A 19,842-nucleotide genomic window follows, 5' to 3' on the forward strand; every position below is an offset into this window, starting at 1 on the left:
GAATTTGGATCGGCCCCTAAGCGTGCCTTGAGGACGGACAAGTTGGACGCCCGATGGCGGGAGTGAGTGGGGCTAGGAGGGCCAGTAGGCCCAATGGCTTCCTCTCGAACTGTCTCAACTCCAGGTGAGAGAGTAAGGAGTGGGGAGAGTCGGCGAGGGTGGTGCTCCACCACCACTTCTACCCTTTGGCCTTCCTAATGCTTACTAGCCCACCTCCACCTCCACCCCAGTCCCCAGTCTCCCGGTCACAAGCAGAGGCTGAGTTGGCTGTGGACAGTGCATTTCTTGCATTGCACCACGCAGCACCAGTGGAACCGGCAGAGGCAGTTCTCCTGCAGGACCACGGTCTGGTCTCTGTAGCCCCTGCCGCAGCACAGCAGGTCGCAGCCGCTCAGGTCCAGTGCCGTGCTGTTGCACACTCGTCCCCTGGTGCCAGGTGAGCCCGTCTTGCGGTTGGGCAGGCAGAAGTCGGGCGAGTTGGCCGAGTAGACTAAGTCGAGCTTGTCGGGGGTCTTGATGTTCTGGCCCACTGGGATAAGGGTCTTCCCGTCGTTGCCCCCCATCACCTTGAAGGCCCCGTTGAAGCGATCGAGCAGCCTGTTACCAACCTCTCGGAGACTGGGCATCTTTTTCCAGCAGGTTCGTAGGTTGCAAGAGCCAGACAGCCCATGGCATTTGCACTCAGTTCTCAGGTAATTCTTCACTGCCTGTTGTCGGAGGGGGGTGGGGGTGAAGAGAGAGGGGTGGGAGGGGAAGGGGGGAGAAAAAAATAGAGACTGATAGATTGGCAAGATACAACCAGACTCTCTGAAGAATTCTTTTCTAATTGCTACAGGCAAGGAATTGTCAGGCTGTTTCAACAGAAACCTCACCTCAACTACATATTTACTGTAATGAAGCAATGATTAATGCAACAAGCGTGCCTTGAATAAGGTTTTAATGTCCTTTCATTAGTTATAGAATAATACTGTGTGAAATTGGCCCCTCGGCCCAACTTGTCCATGCTGACCAAGATTCCATCAGACCATTGGAAATGGGAGGAGAATTAAGCCATTCGGCCCATCAAGGTCACTTTGCCAATTTGCCATCATGACCGATTTATTATCCCCCCAACCTCATTTTCCTGCCTTCTCCACTAACCTTTGACACCCTTACTAATCAAGAACCTATCAACCTCCACTTTAAATATATCCAATAACATGGCTTCCACAGCCATCTGTGGCAATGAATTCCACAGGTTTACCACCCTCTGGCTAAAGAAATTCCTCCTCATCTCTGTTCTCAACAGACCTCCTTCTATTCTGAAGCCATGCCCTGTGGTCCTAGACTCCCGTACTACAAGAAATATTCTCTCCATGTTCACTCTGTCTTGTCCTTTCAACATTCAATAGGCTTCTCCGATCTTGCCCCTCAGTCTTTTAAGCTCCAATGAGTACAGGCCCAGAGCCATCAAACGATCCTCACACATTAACCCTTTCATTCCCAGGATCACTCTCATGAACCTCCTCTGGACAGTCTCCAAGGTCAGCATAATTCCATAAGGCATAAAACATTTGAGTAGAATCAGGCAATCCAGCCCATTGAGTCTGCTCCGCCATTCGAATAATGGCTGATTTATATTCAACCCCATTCTCCTGCCTTCTCCCCATGACCTTGATGCCCTTCCTAATTAAGTACCTATCAACCTCTGTTTTAAATAATCCTGCCTGAGCTGGTCCCATTGGCCTGCACATAGCCCATATCCCTCTTAACCTTTCCTATTCATGTACTTATCCAAATGTCTCTTAAATGCCATTATTGTACCTGCCTCACCACTTTCACTGGCAGCTTGTTCTAAATGCACACCACTCTCCACATGGAGAAGTTGCCCTTTAGTTCTCTTTTAAATCTTAAACACCAGAGATTCTGTAGATGCTGGAAATCTTGCAAAGTTCAAGGATCTCAGCAGGTTAGGCAGCATCTCTGGAGGAAATAAACGGTCAACTCTTCGAGCCAAGACCATTCATCGGGGCTGCGAAGGAAGTGGGAAGAAGTGATAATAAGAAGTGGGGCGGGGGGGACGGAGTATGGACTGGCAGGTGATAGGTGAAGCTAGGTGAGGGGGAACTGGATGGGTGGGGGAGGGAGGGATGAAGTAAGAAGCTGGGAGGTAATAGGTGGCTGAAGTAAAGGGCAGGAGAAATGGAGTCTGATAGGAGAGTGGACCATTGAAGAAAGTAAAAGAGGAGTTGATGGACAGGTAAGAGAGGGGCTGAGAGGAAAACAAGAATAGGGAAGGGAAGAAGAGGAGAGAGGAGATTATCTTTCCCATCTTATTTTAAATCTGTGCCCTCTGGTTTTTGATGACCTTTTCCAGGGAAAATGTGCATATTCATCCTGTCTATGCCCTTGTGGTTGTATCGACCTCTGTAAGGTCACCTTTCAGTGTGCTGCTGTACACTCCAAGAGGTAAAGCCCTAGACTGCCCAACCTCTCCCTTAATTCAGGCCCTTGAAACTTTGCTATCTTTCCAGCCTAATGACATCTTTCCTGTAACAGGCTGACCAAAACTGTACACAATTAAGATTTGCCCTGAGGACTAAATGCTGAGAATCCTGAGACACCAAAGAACCCGAAGTGGAGGAAGCTTTGATCCTTTTCCCTTGCCCTGCTTCTCTGAGGTATTGAAGATTAAAATCAGAGGGTGGGGCTGCTTTAGCGACCAGTTTCTCCACCTTCCCTACTGTCAAATGTCCATGATACATGGCTGTTTGTGGGAGAACACACCCACTAATTGGTGCATGTGCCTCTTCATTAACAACAGTGGCCAAACACGTTCCAGTGGCTGTCAGTCCTTTGAGGTTGTGAAAGATCTCATGTAAAAGGAATTCTTCCTTTCAAGACCATTGACAATGAGCAGGGGGCTTGAACAGGCAGACTGCAGGCAAACTAGGAGCCCTTTCTTTTTCCGTTCCTTTGTGCTTTCATAGGGCCATAGAACACTACAGCACCGAAACAAGCCCTTCAGCCCATTTAGTCTGTGCCAAACTATTATTGTGCTTTGTCCTATTGAACTGCACCTGAGTTATAGCCCTCTATATCTCTCCCATCTATCAATGTTGCAATCAAACCTGCATCCACCACATCCGCTGGCAGCTCATTTCACTCTCATAGCACCCTGGGTGAAAATTATCTCCCTCAGGATCCCCTTAAATGTTTTACCTTTCACCCTTAAACTGAGACCTCTAGCTTTAGTCTCACCCATCCTCACTGGAAAAAGCCTGTTTCCATTTATTCTATTCGTACTCCTCAGAATTTTGTATGTCCCTATCAAAGGGGGGAAGGAACATTCCCTCTGTCAAAGCTCCCACGCCTCCTACGCTCCAGAGAATAAAGTCTTAACCTACAGTGTTTAACCTTTCCCTGTAACTCAGGTCTGCAAGTCCCAGCAACATCCTTGTAGATTTCCTCTGTATTCTTTCAACCTTATTGATAACTTTCCTGTAGGTTGGTGACCAGAACTGCACACTATGGTCCAAGTTGCGCCTCACCAGCGTCTTACACAACTTCAACATAACAACCCAACTCTGCACTCAGTACTTTGATCTATGGAGGCTAATGTGCCAAAAGCTCTGTTTATCATCTGAGACATCTCTTTCAAGGAATTATGGATCTGTACTCCCAGACCCCTTTCTTCTACAGCTTTCTTGCTGCTCAGCCTTCCTCTGATTCTTTGTGCAATATCACTCTGAATGATAGCCACAACAGAGAGCAATTGCAACTCAACTCCATATTTCCCTTGGACCATTCAGCCTATTGAGTCTACTCTGGCCCACAGAGCAATCAACGTTCAAAGGATTTTTATTATCAAAGTATGTATACTCTATACAACGTTGAGAGTCGTCTTCTTGGAAGCAGTCACGAGGTAGTATACAGTCCTAATCCTAATTCTTCTTTAGTTTTCCTTGTAACCTATTCTCCCCACTGTCTCATGGGATGGTTAGTCTTTGTTTATGTACAGACTTTCATAGATTCTCTTGCATTTCTTTAGTTTCCTGCAAATGAATCTCAAGGTAGTGTATGGTGGCATATATACATACATGCACTTCAATAATAAATTTACTTTGACTTTGACATAGAACGTTACAACACAGTTCAGGCCCTTTGGCCCATGATGTTGTGCTGACCATTTAACCTACTCTAAAATTAATCTTGCCCTTCCCTCCCACATAACCCTCCACAATGCAGAGTAAAGTGAAGAAGCTACTGAAAAGGTGCAATATCATAATGAGGTAAATTGCGAGGCCAAGTGTCCAGCCTCAGATCCCAGATTCTCCTACTAATGGGAACATTCTTTCCACATCCACTCAATTCACAACCATCAACATTCAGTAGGTTTCGGTGAGGTGCCCCTCATCTTCTGAACTCCATCAAGTATAGTCCCAGAGACATCAAACACTCCTCGTATGTTAAACCTTTCAGAGTAGCAACTGTATGACCAATTGATCACTTGGCACTAGCATGGAGTTTTATTGATCTAATTGTGCTTTTTAATGAAAAAACTGTGTTTTAACATGTTTAATCTGTGCTTTTCATGTGAACAATTTGTGCTTGTGATGAAGGTGCAAGTAATTATTTCATTGCATTTGTGCCTTCATGTACCTGTGTATGTACTTACATATGGCAAACACGACTTTGACTTTGATATAAATCATGCATAAATTATACTAGACAATGAAGAGATAGTAAAAAAAGACCAGGTAAGAATATGGTCTTGGGCAAAAAAAAGATATGGAGAAAAGTCATGGTAGGGCAAGAGGTGATCAGTGTCTTCTGTTGCCCTGAGGTAGGGTGAGGGATGTGCAGGTCGGTTCAAGAACCTGATGGTTGTGGGGGGAGCAGCTAGTCCTAAACCTGGTGGAGCAGAGACTGCTGCTGTATTTAAGCAACATTAAGATAGTTATCATCAAGGCAATGGACCAAAATGATGCTAAATAGGATTAGTATGGAAAGCTGCTTGGTGGTTGACACCAAGACATGATGAGCTAAATGTCTTTTTTCTGAGCTCTGTGAATACTGTAAGCATAAGAACTACAAGCTGGAGGTCAGGGAAGTTGGACAGCATTTCAGTAAATGCTTCAGGCAGAAGCCTCTCATCAGGACTGGGAGGAAAGGAGACAGATCCAGAATAAGAAGATAGGGAGGCAGGAAGGAGTACAAGCTGGCAGGTAAGAGACCAGGGGAGAGGGAAGGTGGGTGAGTGTGGGATGGGGAAATTGAAGTGAGAAGCTGGGAGGTGATAGGTGGAAAAGGTAAAAGTTTGGAGAAGAAGGAATATGACGGGAGAGGACAGTAGACCATGGGAGAAAGGGAAGGAGAAGGAAAACCAGAGGAAGGTGATGGGCAGATGGAGAGAAGGGGTGAGAGGGTAACCCAAATAGGGAATGGAAAAGGGGAGAAGTGGGGGGGTGGGGAGAAGTTAGAGAAATGGATGTTCATGCCACCAGGGTGGAAGTTACCCAGATAGAATGAAGTGTTGCTTCTCCAGCCTGAGTTTGACATAATCATTGGCTTCATTTTCCCCTCCCAGTTTCGCACATCATTCACCCTCCCTCCCACGTAGCCACTTTCCCCCTCACCTGGTTTCACCAGTCACCTGCTCCTCAACCTGAGTTTGGTCTTATCATGGCAGTAGTAGAGGGCGTGGACTGAGATGTCAGAATGCGAAGTCAAATGGAAAGCTTGAGCAGTGAGTTACTGTATGTGGCTAAACTCCTGGCTGTGCACCATCTAATCAGATGTAACTTGGTATCAAATTTAATTTACAAATGCTCTTTTAAAGGTCTTACTTTTTCCACGGTGAAAGAAGCTGCTGTAAAATAAGTGGATAAACTGTGTTGGCACTATCCAGTGCTCCCGGTGTGGCCTCCTCTACATCGGTGAGACCAGACGTATTCTTGTCAAGCACCTTCGTTCTCTCCGCAACAAGCAGGATTTCCCAGTAGCCAAGCATTTTTCATTTCACTCCCCATTCCCATACTGACATATCAGTCCTCTTCGGTTCTCTACTGCCACGATGAGGCCACCCAGGTTGGAGGAGCAACACCTCATATTCAGTCTGGGTAACCTCCAACCTGACAGCATGAACTTCGATTTCTCTAACTTACAATAATTTCACCCCTTACCCCCTCCTCTCTTTTTCTATTCCTCATTCTGTCTTCTCTCTTACCCCTTCTGTTCTCCTCAGCTGCCCATCACCTCCCCCTAGTGCCCCTCCTCCTTTCCTTTCTTGTATGGTCCACTCTCCTGTATCAGATTCCTTGTTCTCCAGCCCTTTACCTGTCCCACCTATCACATCTCAGTTTCCTTCATTCCCCCCCTCCCTTACCCACCCACCCACCTTCTCCCTCACCTGATTTCACCTTTCATCTGCCAGCCTAATACATGTAAATGTATTCCTAAATATATTTACATATGTTAGTAATTTGCTGTGACTTCTTCCCTCCTTCTATCCAGTCCTGATGAAGGGTCTTGACCCGAAACATCAGCTGTTTATTCCCCTCCACAGATGCTGGCTGACCAGCCGAGTTCCTCCAGCATTTTGTGTGTGTTGTTCCAATTTCCAGCATCTGCAGAATCTCCTGTTTATGATTTGGCACTATTTCCTCCTGGTTCCTTAGATCGTATGAAGCAGATTTACGTTTACATAGCAGCTCTGGACACTTAAGAGCATCTCACAGACAATGTATGACTATTGAAGCGTGGCCATTTTGGAAGATCAACAAGCCACCATGAAATGCAATGAGCAACGTTTAAGTAAACAGGATTTAAGCCAGAGTTTTCTGGCTTGGTTTCAAGAATGTTACACTTCTCTTATTTTGAAAAAAATACATACCAGGGCCTGCCTACGTTATAGTTGTGGATGCCAGGTATAGACCACAGAAACCATTGCTCTTATGTATAAACAGGGAAAAATAATATCTTTCTGTAGTTCAGTTTACAAAGAATGAACAGTGCAGAATCGAGCCAATTGACCCTGCTAATGTGTGCTGTTTGTACATGGCAACGCAGTGTGGTGACTTGTTGCAAGCTACACATCACTTCTGCTATAATCGTTCTACTCTTTTAAATTTAAAATCAGTGTCTCTGTTATTGTTTTACCTTGTACTATCCCAAAACACTGTTGCAATGAATTAATCTGGATGAACAGTGTACAAGACAAGTTTTTCATTGTGGCTCTTAACATGCACACAATGTACATGGGAAAATAATGAACTAATTTACCTCAATATGTCCTTGAAATTTTTGTCTACCTGCACTGTGCTTTCTCTGCAGCTGCTACACTTTATTCTGCATTCTGTTATTGCTTTGCCTTATTCTAGCTCAATGTATTGTGTAATGATCTGATCTGCATGAACAATATGCTGGATAAGCCTTTCACTGTATCTTGTGATCATTTTGAGCCCCTTATCTAAGAAAGGATATGCTAGCACTGGAGAGAGTCCAGAGGAGATTCACAAGAATGAATCCAGGTATAAAAGGGTTAACATATGAGGTATGTTTGATGACTCCAGGCCTGTACTTGCTGGAGTTTAGAAGAATGGGTGGGGGGGGGGAGGGGTTCTCGTTGTTACCTAACAAATATTGAAAGTCCTAGATAGACTCAATGTGGAGAAGATGCTTCCTATACTGGAGGAGTCTAGGACCATAGGGCTGTGTGTCTTTAAAACAAGAGAAGAGAGGAATTTATTTAGCCAGAACATGGTGAATCTGTGGAATACATTGCCACTGAAGGCTCTGGAGGCCAAGTCATTGGGTTAAAGTGGAGGTTGATATATTCTTGATAGAAAGTTACTGGGAGAAGGTAGGAGAATGGGGTTGAGAGAGACAATAAATCAACCATGATGGAATGGTGGATCAGACTCGATGGGCTGAAGGGCCTAATTCTGTTCCTTTGTCTTATGATCTTAACACAGATTTTTTTGTACCTGACAATCTATGTCGTTGCAATTTTGCACCATACTGGCTACCTGCAATGTACTTTCCCTGTAGCTGTTACACTTTATTCTGCATTCTGTTACTGCTTTACCTTGTTACTTCAACGCACAGTGTAATGATCTGATCTGCGTGAACAGTACGCAAGACATTTTTTCAATGTACCTCGCTACATGTGACAATAAAAAGCCATTACAAGTTTACCTGCACCTCCCCCCATTCTATATTCTCCATCTTCACCTTTAACTTCTTTTTTCCATCCCTTCTCTTTCACAAACCCATCTAAGTTATCTTTGAAAGCATCTATATTAGTCACCTCATTGGTTACAATAGGAGTGAATTCCATGTTCCCACCACTAACAATTAAAAAAAGACCTGTCAAGATTAATTGATCTTACATTTATGGCTACAAGCACAAAATGCTGGTCATGAGGCATCTATAGAGAGAGATAAATAGTCAACATTTTGAGCCGAGAACCTTAACACTGAGTCCTGAAACATTGACTGTACATTTCCCTCTGTAGATGCTGCCTAACCTGCTGAGTTCCTCTAAGATTTTCTGTGCGTTGCTCGGGATTTCCAGCACCAGCAGAAACACTCATATCTTAATGTACTGTAATTCCCCTTCCCCACACATTGACTATATCCCTCCCTTCACGGTATATTCATGTGCCAGTGTAAGAGGTTCTTAAACACTCCTACGGTGTCTGCCTCTTGCATCATGACTGGCAGTGCATTCCAGGCCCCCACCACTCTGTGTGTAAAAAAACTTGTCCTGCACATCTCCTTCTCTCCCTCTCACCTTAAATATATACCCTCCAGTATGAGACATTTCAAGTCCAGGAAAATGTTTCTGCCTGTCTACTGTATCTCTGCTTCGCATATAGTAATTTCTATAAACTTCAATCAAATCCCCCCTCAGCCTCAACCCCAGCTTGTCCAACTTGTTCCTCACAGCACATGTCCTCCAAACTAGGCAGAATTCTGGTAAGCCTTCTCCAAAGCCTCCACATCTTGGGTTTACTTTTTTTCTAACTTTTCTCAATTGTAAAGTCCTAACTGACTCGTTCATTCATGATAGTTGTAATCTCTCAGTTCCAGTAATATCCTGATATTTTTCACGAGATATCTCACAGTTTTCATACTGGTGAGACTGTAGGTCGAGAATAGTTTTCCAAACATTGGTGAGATCATTCTTGCAGTTCAATTGCACACGACATTGGTGAGACCACACTTGAGTATCATGAACACAAAAGATGCTGGAAATCTAGAACATCCCTCACAACATGCTAGAGGAACTCAGCAAGTCGGGCAGTATCTAAGGAAGGGAATAAGCCCAGCAGCTGACCCATCACCTGGTCTCACCTGTCACCTGCCAGCTTGTACTAGTTCCCCTCTCCCCACTTTCTTATGCCAGCTTCTTCCTATATCTTTTCCAGTCCTGAAGAACGTCCTTGGCCCTAAAAATGAACTGTTTATTCCCCTTCTTAGATGGTGCCTGACTTGCTGAGTTACTCCAGCATTTTGTGTGTGTTACTTGAGTATTGTGTTGATCTGTTGTACGAAAGACAGCATTAAACTGGAAAGAGTACAGGGAAGATCTACAAGGATGTTGCGTGGACTTAAAGGCCTGAGCCATAGGAAGAAGTTGGACAGGCTAAAGCTTTACTCCTTGGAATGAAGGAGACTGAAGAGTGACTTTATAAAAGATATGCAAACCATGAGGGGCATAGATCAGGTGAATGTACTCATTCTTCCTAGAATTGGGAAATCAAGAACTAGAGGGCACACCTTTAAGTTGAGAGGGGGGAAAAGTTAATGTGAACTTGAGAGAAACTGTTTTACACAGAAGGTTCTTGTAAGGGTGTCAAAGGTTACGGGGAGAAGGCACAAGAATGGGGAATGATGGAATAGCAGAGCAGACTTGATGGGCTGTATAGCCTAATTCTGTTCTTATGTCTTATGGTCCCGTAGTCTTTTGTGGAATGAGCTACCAGAGGCAAGTACAATGATAACATTTATAAGATATTTAGCTAAGTCATTGATTGGAGGACATTAGAATGGCACAGGCCAAATGCAGGCAAACAGGATTAACTCGGTAGGTATGCATAAGTTGAGTCGAAGGGCCTGTTTCTGTGCTCTGTGACCCTGTGATTCTAATATTGGAGGCTATTCTCCCGACTGAGTCTATGTTAGCTCCCAGAGCAATATAATCAATCCCAATACCCCGTTTATTCTCCCTTTGATTTACTTGCTCTCGGATGTACTTGAACTTATCCCCAATTCTTCTACCAACCACCTAAATGAGAAATAACAAACAGAGGCCAATTCATCTTCCAATCAACAAGTCTTTGGGGCTTTGGAGGAAATCAGAGCACCAGAGAGAAGCATGCAAACTCCACACAGACCGCACTGGAGCACTGAGGTAGAAGTGACTCTGCAGGTGCTGGAGATGTTGAACCACACACACGAAATGCTGGAGGAACTCAGCAGGTGAGGCAGCATCTATGGAGGAGAATAAACAGTTGGGGAGCAAGATGACGACTGTCCATTTCAGGGCAGTAAGTGGAGAAATGGTATTGACAGGAATGCACCAAGACCTGCCATAGACTCGATGGGCTGAATAGCCTCTTAGATTATGAGATATTATTGATTTATGTTTGTGAGGTATCGCTGATTGACCTCGTCATGGCTCTTGCACTTTATCTGTCTACCTGCAATGCGCTGTCCGTGTAACTGTAACATTATAGTCTGTATATTAAAACCATTAGACCATTAGAATTATAGGAGTACAATTAGGCCAGTGAGTCCATCAAGTCTCTCTGTCATTCCATCATGGTTAATTTAATATCCCTTTCAACCCCATTCTCCTGCCTTCTCCCTGTAACACTGACACCCTTGCTATCATGAACCTATCAACTTCCGCTTTAAATAGACAATGACTTGACCTTCACAGATGTCTCTGGCAACAAATTCCACAGATTCACACCCTTCTGGTTGAAGAAATTCCTCCTCATCTCTGGTCTAAAGGGATGTTCTTCTATTCTGAGACTGTTCCCATTGGTCCTAGACTCTTCCACTATCAAAACATCCTCTCCTCGTCCACTCTATCTATATTCTAGATCATGGGTCGGCAACCTTTTTGCCTCTGTGGGCCGGATCGCATACTAATGAACAGACAGAGGGCCAGATAAATGACATAAAGAACTTGAAATATGGGAATTATCCATTTAAATACATCTAGTTATGTTTTGCCTCAAGTTAATGAATAACACATGCTAGAAAATCATTTGTGCTTAATCAAGGATGTCAATTAGTAATCAAAAAACTTAGTTTAGTTCCAATTTATTTCAATCAAGGCATCTTTTGAATCTATTAAAAGGACACAAAGAATCTTTAAACATAAAATATATGAATATGATGCATTGAATGGTGGTAAATTAAGTATAATAAAAAAGAAAATTTTAATGCAAACAGTTGATAAATCAATGTGAAACTTGATGCTGTTTGTTGCTTCAAAGCTTCTCAATATTGGGTGTCAGACTTGTTGATGCCAAGAGCAAGACATTATCCAGATGGGCATCAGTCAATCTTGTTCTCAAATGGTTCTCGGTGTGCTTCATCTTTGAAAATAATTGCTCACACAGATAAGTGCTGCCAAACAATACTGCCATCACATGTAAATATCTGGATATTTAGCGTGGATTTCTTGTTAAAACACACTGACGCTGTTTCTGTTTACAAATTTGAATGATCCCATCTGAAAACCTGTGCGTGCATGAAGAGTATCTAATTCATATTAATAAGGTAGGTTGCCTTCCCGTCATTTGTATATACCAGTGTTTGGTTTGGAACAAAATGGAACCTGGGGCCTATGTAACAAGGCAGGGGTAAAAGGACCCTGATGGCAGTTATTTATAGGCCTCCAAACAGCTGCAGTGATGTGGACTACAAATTACAATAGGAAATAGAAAAGGCTTGTCAGAAGAGCAGTGTTATGATAATTGTGGGGGATTTTAACATGCGAGTGGATTGGGAAAATCAGGTCGGCACTGGATCTCAAGAGAGAGAACTTGTAGAATGTCTACGAGATGGCTTTTGAGAACAGCTTGTTGTTGAGCCCACTAGGGGATCGGCTGTACTGGATTGGGTATTGTGTAATGAACTGAAGGTGATTAGAGAGATTGAGGTGAAGGAACCCTTAGGAGGCAGTGATCATAACATGATTGAGTTCACTGTGAAATGTGAAAAAGAGAAGCCGAAATCCGATGTGTCGGTATTTCAGTGGAGTAAAGGAAATTACAGTGGCATGAGAGAGGAACTGGCCAAAGTTGACTGGAAAGGGACACTGGCGGGAAAGACGGCAGAGCAGCAATGGCTGGAGTTTATGCGAGAAGTGAGGAAGGTGCAAGACAAGTATACTCCAAAAAAGAAGAAATTTTCGAATGGAAAAAGGATGCAACCGTGGTTGACAAGAGAAGTCAAAGCCATAGCTAAAGCAAAGGAGAAGGCATACAAGGAAGCAAAAATTAGTGGGAAGACAGAGGATTGGGAAGTTTTTAAAAGCTTACAAAAGGAAACTAAGAAGGTGATTAAGAGGGAAAAGATTAACTATGAAAGGAAGCTAGCAAATAATATCAAAGAGGATACTAAAAGCTTTTTCAAGTATATAAGGAGTAAAAGACAGTTGAGAGTAGATATAGGACCGATAGAAAATGATACTGGTGAAATTGTAATGGGAGATAAGGAGATGGCGGAGGAACTGAACGAGTATTTTGCATCAGTCTTCACTGAGGAAGACATCAGCAGTATACCGGACACTCGAGGGTGGCAGGGAAGAGAAGTGTGCGCAGTCACAATTACGAAAGAGAAAGTACTCAGGAAGCTGAATAGTCTAAAGGTAGATAAATCTCCCAGACCAGATGGAATGCACCCGCGTGTTCTGAAGGAAGTAGCTGTGGAGATTGTGGAGGCATTAGCGATGATCTTTCAAAAGTCAATAGATTCTGGCATGGTTCCGGAGGACTGGAAGATTGCAAATGTCACTCCGCTATTTAAGAAGGGGCAAAGAAGCAAAAAGGAAATTATAGACCTGTTAGCTTGACATCGGTGGTTGGGAAGTTGTTGGAGTCGATTGTCAAAGATGAGGTTACAGAGTACCTGGAAGCATATGACAAGATAGGCAGAACTCAGCATGGATTCCTTAAAGGAAAATGCTGCCTGACAAACCTATTACAATTTTTTGAGGAAATTACCAGTAGGCTAGACAAGGGAGATGCAGTGGATGTTGTATATTTGGATTTTCAGAAGGCCTTTGACAAGGTGCCACACATGAGGCTACTTAACAAGATAAGAGCCCATGGAATTAAGGGAAAGTTACATACGTGTATAGAGTGTTGGCCGATTGGCAGGAAACAGAGAGTGGAAATAAAAGGATCCTATTCTGGTTGGCTGCCAGATACCAGTGGTGTTCCACAGGGATCAGTGTTGGAGCCGCTGCTTTTTGCATTGTACATCAACGATTTGGATTATGGAATAGATGACTTTGTGGCTAAGTTTGCTGGCGATACGAAGATAGGTGGAGGGGCCGGTAGTGCTGAGGAGACAGAGAGTCTGCAGAGAGACTTGGATAGATTGGAAGAATGGGCAAAGAAGTGGCAAATGAAGTACAATGTTGGAAAGTGTATGGTTATGCACTCTGGCAGAAGAAATAAACGGGCAGACTATTATTTAAATGGGGAAAGAATTCAAAGTTCTGAGATGCAACGGGACTTGGGAGTCCTCGTACAGGATACCCTAAAGGTTAACCTCCAGCTTCAGTCGGTGGTGAATAAGGCGAATGCAATGTTGGCATTCATTTCTAGAGGAATAGAGTATAGGAGCAGGGATGTGATGTTGAGGTTCTACAAGGCGCTGGTGAGACCTCACTTGGAGTACTGTGGGCAGTTTTGATCTCCTTATTTAAGAAAGGATATGCTGATGTTGGAGAGGGTACAGAGAAGATTCACTAGAATGATTCCGGGAATGAGAAGGCTAACATATGAGGAACGTTTGTCTGCTCTTCGAGTGTATTCCTTGGAGTTTAGAAGAATGAGGGGAGACCTCATAGAAACATTTTGAATGTTGAAAGGCATGGACAGAGTGGATGTGGCAAAGTTGTTTCCCATGATGGGGTAGTCTAGTACGAGAGGGCATGACTTAAGGATTGAAGGGCGCCCATTCAGAACAGAAATGGGAAGAAATTTTTTTAGTCCGAGGGTGGTGAATCTATGGAATTTGTTGCCACGGGCAGCAGTGGAGGCCAAGTCATTGGGTGTACTTAAGGCAGAGATTGGTAGGTATCTGAGTAGCCAGGGCATCAAAGGTTATGGTGAGAAGGCGGGGGAGTGGGACTAAATGGGAGAATGGATCAGCTCATGATAAAATGGCAGAGCAGACTCGATGGGCCGAATGGCTGACTTCTGCTCCTTTGTCTTATGGTCTTATGGTCTAAGACGCCATGCATGTCCATCAGTGTAGTCGCGTGAAACACTCAGAATAAGGAAAAATCCCTCACGGGTCGGATAAGCATAGTATCTCAATATTTGCTCACGGGCTGGTCAAAATACCCTCGTGGGCCGGATCTGGCCCACTGGCCGTAGGTTGCCTACCCCTGTTTTAGATGAAGGGTCTTGACGTAAAATATTGACTGTCCATTTCCCTCCATAGATGCTACCGGTCCCACTGAGTTCCAGCAGCACCTTCACATGTTGGGCTATATTCTGCATTCTGTTTTCTTCTTCTCTTGATATACTTATCCTGCCTTTTCCAAAATCTCCCTTCTGGAAAACACTACGAGGCTATTAAGACAGAAACTTCATGCCATCTTAAAAGTTTCTTTGCTCAGACAATTAATCTGAACAACTATTCTAGTTACATTCAGTGGCACCACCCCCCACATATTACTCCCATCACCGCACTGCAATGTATATACATTGAACCACTTCTGTTTGCATTGTAAATGCACGCTTATTTATGTACTTACACACATTTTATTCCATATCCATACTTTAACCTCTAGCTTTATTTTTATATAACTTTTTATTCTCATAATTGTTGAATCTTGTCTTTTGTTGCATGTTGTACCCTGACCAACACACCCTAGCAAATTCCAAATAAACGTAAATGTATACGGTGATCCTAGAAATGACTGGCTGCTGGTGGTCAGTAGGGAGAATGAGTCAAGAAGCCTGTTCCTGTGCTGCTCTACGATGCTATAAAATAGTTCTAATCTGGTAGCTGGCTGTCGACGGAGGCTTTCGCTCTGTTGCTCTGCCCCGTTGATCTCTCCACCAATATCACTAAAAGTATCAAGGAGCAACTTTATTCGCCATATACATGTGCATGCACGAGTAATTTGCTGTCGTGTGTTGGTCAGGGTGCAACATGCAACTAAAAACAGCAACGCACAATCATTGTAAAAAACAATGAATTATATAAAATAAAGTTAGTACAATTATGGGATAAAATAAACATAACAATATTATTATTATCTGTACGTGTGATAGTATTAAACCAATAATGAGTCTGGTGCATAATATAAATAGACCTAGGTAATGCAATTAAATAGTGAACCTGAGTCACTGAAGCTGTGAGCAGCCAGACTACCTGCCGTATCCCTGTGTGCGGCACTGCTGTCCACACTCAGTGACTGCTTTATCGGTACACCTGCTCGTTAATGCAAATATCTAATCAGCCAATCATGTGGCAGCAACTAAATGGTCGAGAGTTTCATTTGTTGTTCAGACCAAACATTAGAGTGGGGAAGAAATGTGATCTAAGTGACTTTGATTGTGGAATGATTGTTGGTTCCAGGTAGGGTGGTTTGAGTATCTCAGAAACTGCCGATCTCCTGAGATTTTCACACACAACAGTCTCTAGAGCAGGAGTTCCCAACCTAGGATCCACGGACTCCTCGGTTAATGCTAGGAGTCCATGGCATAAAAATAGTTGGGAATACCTGCTCTAGAGTTTACAAAGAATGGAACAAGATTAAAGAATCATCCAGTGACCAGCAGTTCTGTGGGTAAAACATCATTTTAATAAGGGAGGTCAGAGGCAAATGGCCTGAATGATTCAAGCTAACAGGAAGGTGACAGTTACTCAAATAATCACACATTCTAACAACACTGTGTGGGAGAGCATCTTTGAATGTACTGCATGTCGAACCTTGAAGAGGATGGGTTACAGCAGCAGAATATGATGAATATACACCCAGTGGCCACATTACTAGTGCAGGCGGTTCCTGATAGAATGGCCACTGAGCATAACAGTGGAACTGGACCCCTACTATAGTCAGTCTAGATTCAAAGCCAAGATTTAAGATTGTTTATTGCTATTCTTCAGGAAACAAATGTAAAGGGGAACAAAATAATTGTTACTCCGGATCGGATGCTGCATGTAAAAAACAAAATAAGCAAAAAGAACACAATAAATATAAAATCAATTCTGTAAAACACAATGTACAAGTAACTATTACATACCTAGACTAACTGTATGTGTATAAAGAGACGCCAGGTGATGTATGTAGTGGTGCTGGGGGACGGTGGGGCGGGTTAATGGGTGGCAATGTTGATCACAGCTTGTGGGAGAGGTCTCAGCCCAAACCGCCAACCATTAATTCCTTTCCATAGATGCTGCCTGACCTGCTGAATTCCCCCAACATTTTGTGTGTGTTGGCTTGGAAGAAGTAATTGAGTCTAGTGGTTCTGTCGTGGGTGCTATGTAGCCTCTTCCCTATGGGAGTGGACAAACAATCCATAAGCAAGGATGGTTTGGATCCTTCATGATATTGCTGAATTTATTTTTCAACTCCAATCTGAATGCAAGAACTTATACACTTTTCCCCACTAACAACCTGAACTGACTTGACCCAGTGGCATTGACCAATTTACCAGACTGCATATAAACTCCTACTGATCGAGAGCTAAGGAGACACGCAGTAAATAGCAAGCAAATCATACTGATCTGAATACCACACCCCAAATATTTTGTCAGAATATACATTGAACAGCTGGCATGTACAGTCAAATCCAAGCAGCCTCAGGTTAAGCAGCTGTGCAAGTCTGCAGAATGTAGTTAATAATTGTCTACGTGCACTGGCATTTTTTAGAATTTTTTAAATTTAAGAATAGTATGTTATCTATGTACACCATAGTGAATAAGCACAAACACTCCAACGCTACCTCACTTTTTGCTCTCTTTTTGCACTACTTGGACTGCGGAATGATCGTTGGTGTCAGATGGGGTGGTTTGAGCATCTGAGCAACTGCTTATCTCCTGAGATTTTCATGCAAAACAGTCTGTATCTTTTACAGAGAATGATGCAAAAAGCAAAAAAGATTGAGTGAGCGACAGTTCTATGGGTGAAAACGCCTTGTTAAGAGAGAGCAGAGAGGAGAATGGCCAGGCTTTCAAACTGACGGAAAGGTGTCAGTAACTCAAATAACCATACGTTACAACAGTGGAGTGAAGAAAAGCATCGCTGGGTACGTAACACATCAAAGCTTGAAATGGATGGGACAGCAGCAAAGACCATAAAGCTTGACTCAGTGGCCACCTTACTGAGTAGCTCCTGCACCTAATGAAGTGGTCTGATAATAAGCCTGATTCTGATCCTGATCATGTAGCCATGCCGTGGAAGACTGACATACATACTACATCTCCATTCGAATATAGGTAAATCTTTTAATTGTTTTACTTAAAAGCTTCATACAGTCTTTTAAAGAAATTTCATTCTGTTTTACTAAATGTTTTATATTATTTATTTTATTTTACACAGTTCTCACATATCTGATTCTAATTGCAATGTAATTACAAACGGTACTGTGAAACTGCACTGCAGCAGACAGGAAGGCTGTACAACGGGTAGTCAAAACTGGCCAACGCATCACTGGCCCCAGCCTTTCCACTGTCAAGGACATGTATCCAGAAAGGTGTGAGAAAAGGGCCAGTAACATCATGAAGGATCCCACCCACCCTGCTCATGGGCAGTCTGTCCCACTCCCATCAGGGAGGAGGCTACGTAACATCCATGCCAAGACCACCAGACTCAAAAACAGCTACTTTCCCTGAGCTGTAAGGCTGATCAGCACTTTCACCAACTAACCCACATTTGCACATCCCCCATCGCCACTACTTTATTCTTTCCTGTCAGTCACCTTATGTAGAGGCACTCCTGTGCCTAGCATCACTTGATGGGCATTCAATCAATCTACGTATATAAGCTATCTTATGTATTTATATTTATTGTGTTTCTTTATTATTATTGTTGCATTCTTTACCTTGTCGTGACGGAGTAACAATTATTTTGTTCTCCTTTATACTGGTGTACAGGAAATGACATTAAACAATCTTGAATATTGAATTCTCTATGTTGCTGCACTATAAGCTAGGTGTACTTTAGATAACCATAAATCTGTCATTCAGTCCTGACGAAAGGTCTCGGCGCAAAACGTCAACAGTCCATTCCTTCCGTAGATGCTGCCTGACCTGCTGAGTTCCTCCAGCATTTTGTGGGTGTTGCCTTGAATTTCCAGCATCTGCAGAATCTCTCGTATCTCTACCAGATCATTGCCTTGGGTGGCAGAGTTGGGATGATTAGGAGTGAAGGAATCAGAGGAGTAATCATATATAAAATCATGAGGGACATAGATAAGATAGATGGTCACAGTCTTTAATCCAGTCAGAATCAGAATCAGGTTTATTGTCTCGGACATATAGGGCATTGAAGAATGCTGTAGAACAGAGGGATCTAGGAATAATGATGCATAATTCCCTGAAGGTGGAATCTCATGTGGATAGGGTGGTGAAGAAAGCTTTTGGTACGCTGGCCTTTATAAATCAGAGCATTGGGTATAGGAGTTGGGATGTAATGTTGAAATTGTACAAGGCATTGGTAAGGCCAAATTTGGAGTATTGTGTACAGTTCTGATCAACAAATTACAGGAAAGATGTCAGCAAAATTAAGAGAGTACAGAGAAAATTTACTATAATGTTACCTGGGTTTCATCTCCTAAGTTACAGGGAAAGGTTGAACAAGTTGGGTCTTTATTCTTTGGAGCGTAGAAGGTTGAGGGGGGACTTGATAGAGGTATTTAAAATTATGAAGGGGATAGATAGAGTTGACGTGGATAGGCTTTTTCCATTGAGAGTGGGGGAGATTCAAACAAGAGGACATGAGTTGAGAGTTAAAGGGCAAAAGTTTAGGGGTAACATGAGGGGGAACTTCTTTACTCAGAGTGGTAGCTGTGTGGAACGAGCTTCCAGCAGAAGTGGTTGAGGCAGGTTCAATGTTGTCGTTTAATGTTAAATTGGATAGCTATACGGACAGGAAAGGAATGGAGGGTTATGGGCTGAGTGCAGGTCAGTGGGACTAGGTGAGAGTAAGAGTTCAGCATGGGCTAGAGGGGCCGAGATGGCCTGTTTCCATGCTGTAATTGGTATATGGTTATACGTCATGAAACTTGTTGCTTTGCAGCAGCTCTACAGTGCACTGCAATTACTATATCAATACTCCAACAAGAAATAAATAAATAGTGCAAGAAGAGAGCAAAATAATGAGGTGGCTTTATGGATCATTCATAAATCTGACAGCATAGAGAAATGAACTGTTCTTAAAACACTCAGAGTGTGTATTCCAGATTCCGCACCTCCTCCTTGATTGTAGCAATGAGAGGAAGACGTGTTCTGGGCGATGGGGGTCCTTAATGATGAATGCTGCCTTTTTGAGACATCACCTTTGGAAAATGTACTTGATGGTGGGAATGATAGTGCCTGTCATGGAGCCGGACACATTTAAGTTGAAACGGGAAAGATTTAATAGGGATA

At 43.2% G+C, this 19,842-nt stretch overlaps 1 protein-coding gene across 1 annotated transcript in view; it reads right to left on the minus strand.

Moving 5' to 3' along the window:
• Window positions 1-238: 238 nt before the first annotated feature.
• The window catches only part of wnt6b (wingless-type MMTV integration site family, member 6b), a 166,174-nt gene continuing 146,570 nt past the window's right edge, over window positions 239-19,842 (minus strand). The window contains exon 4 of the mRNA XM_063049961.1: window positions 239-707. Coding sequence (XP_062906031.1) covers window positions 246-707 — 462 coding nt within the window. The 3' untranslated portion in view covers window positions 239-245. The remainder of the gene's footprint in view (window positions 708-19,842) is intronic.

Source organism: Mobula hypostoma, chromosome 6 (assembly GCF_963921235.1).
Source record: "Mobula hypostoma chromosome 6, sMobHyp1.1, whole genome shotgun sequence".
Lineage (NCBI taxonomy): Eukaryota > Metazoa > Chordata > Chondrichthyes > Myliobatiformes > Myliobatidae > Mobula > Mobula hypostoma.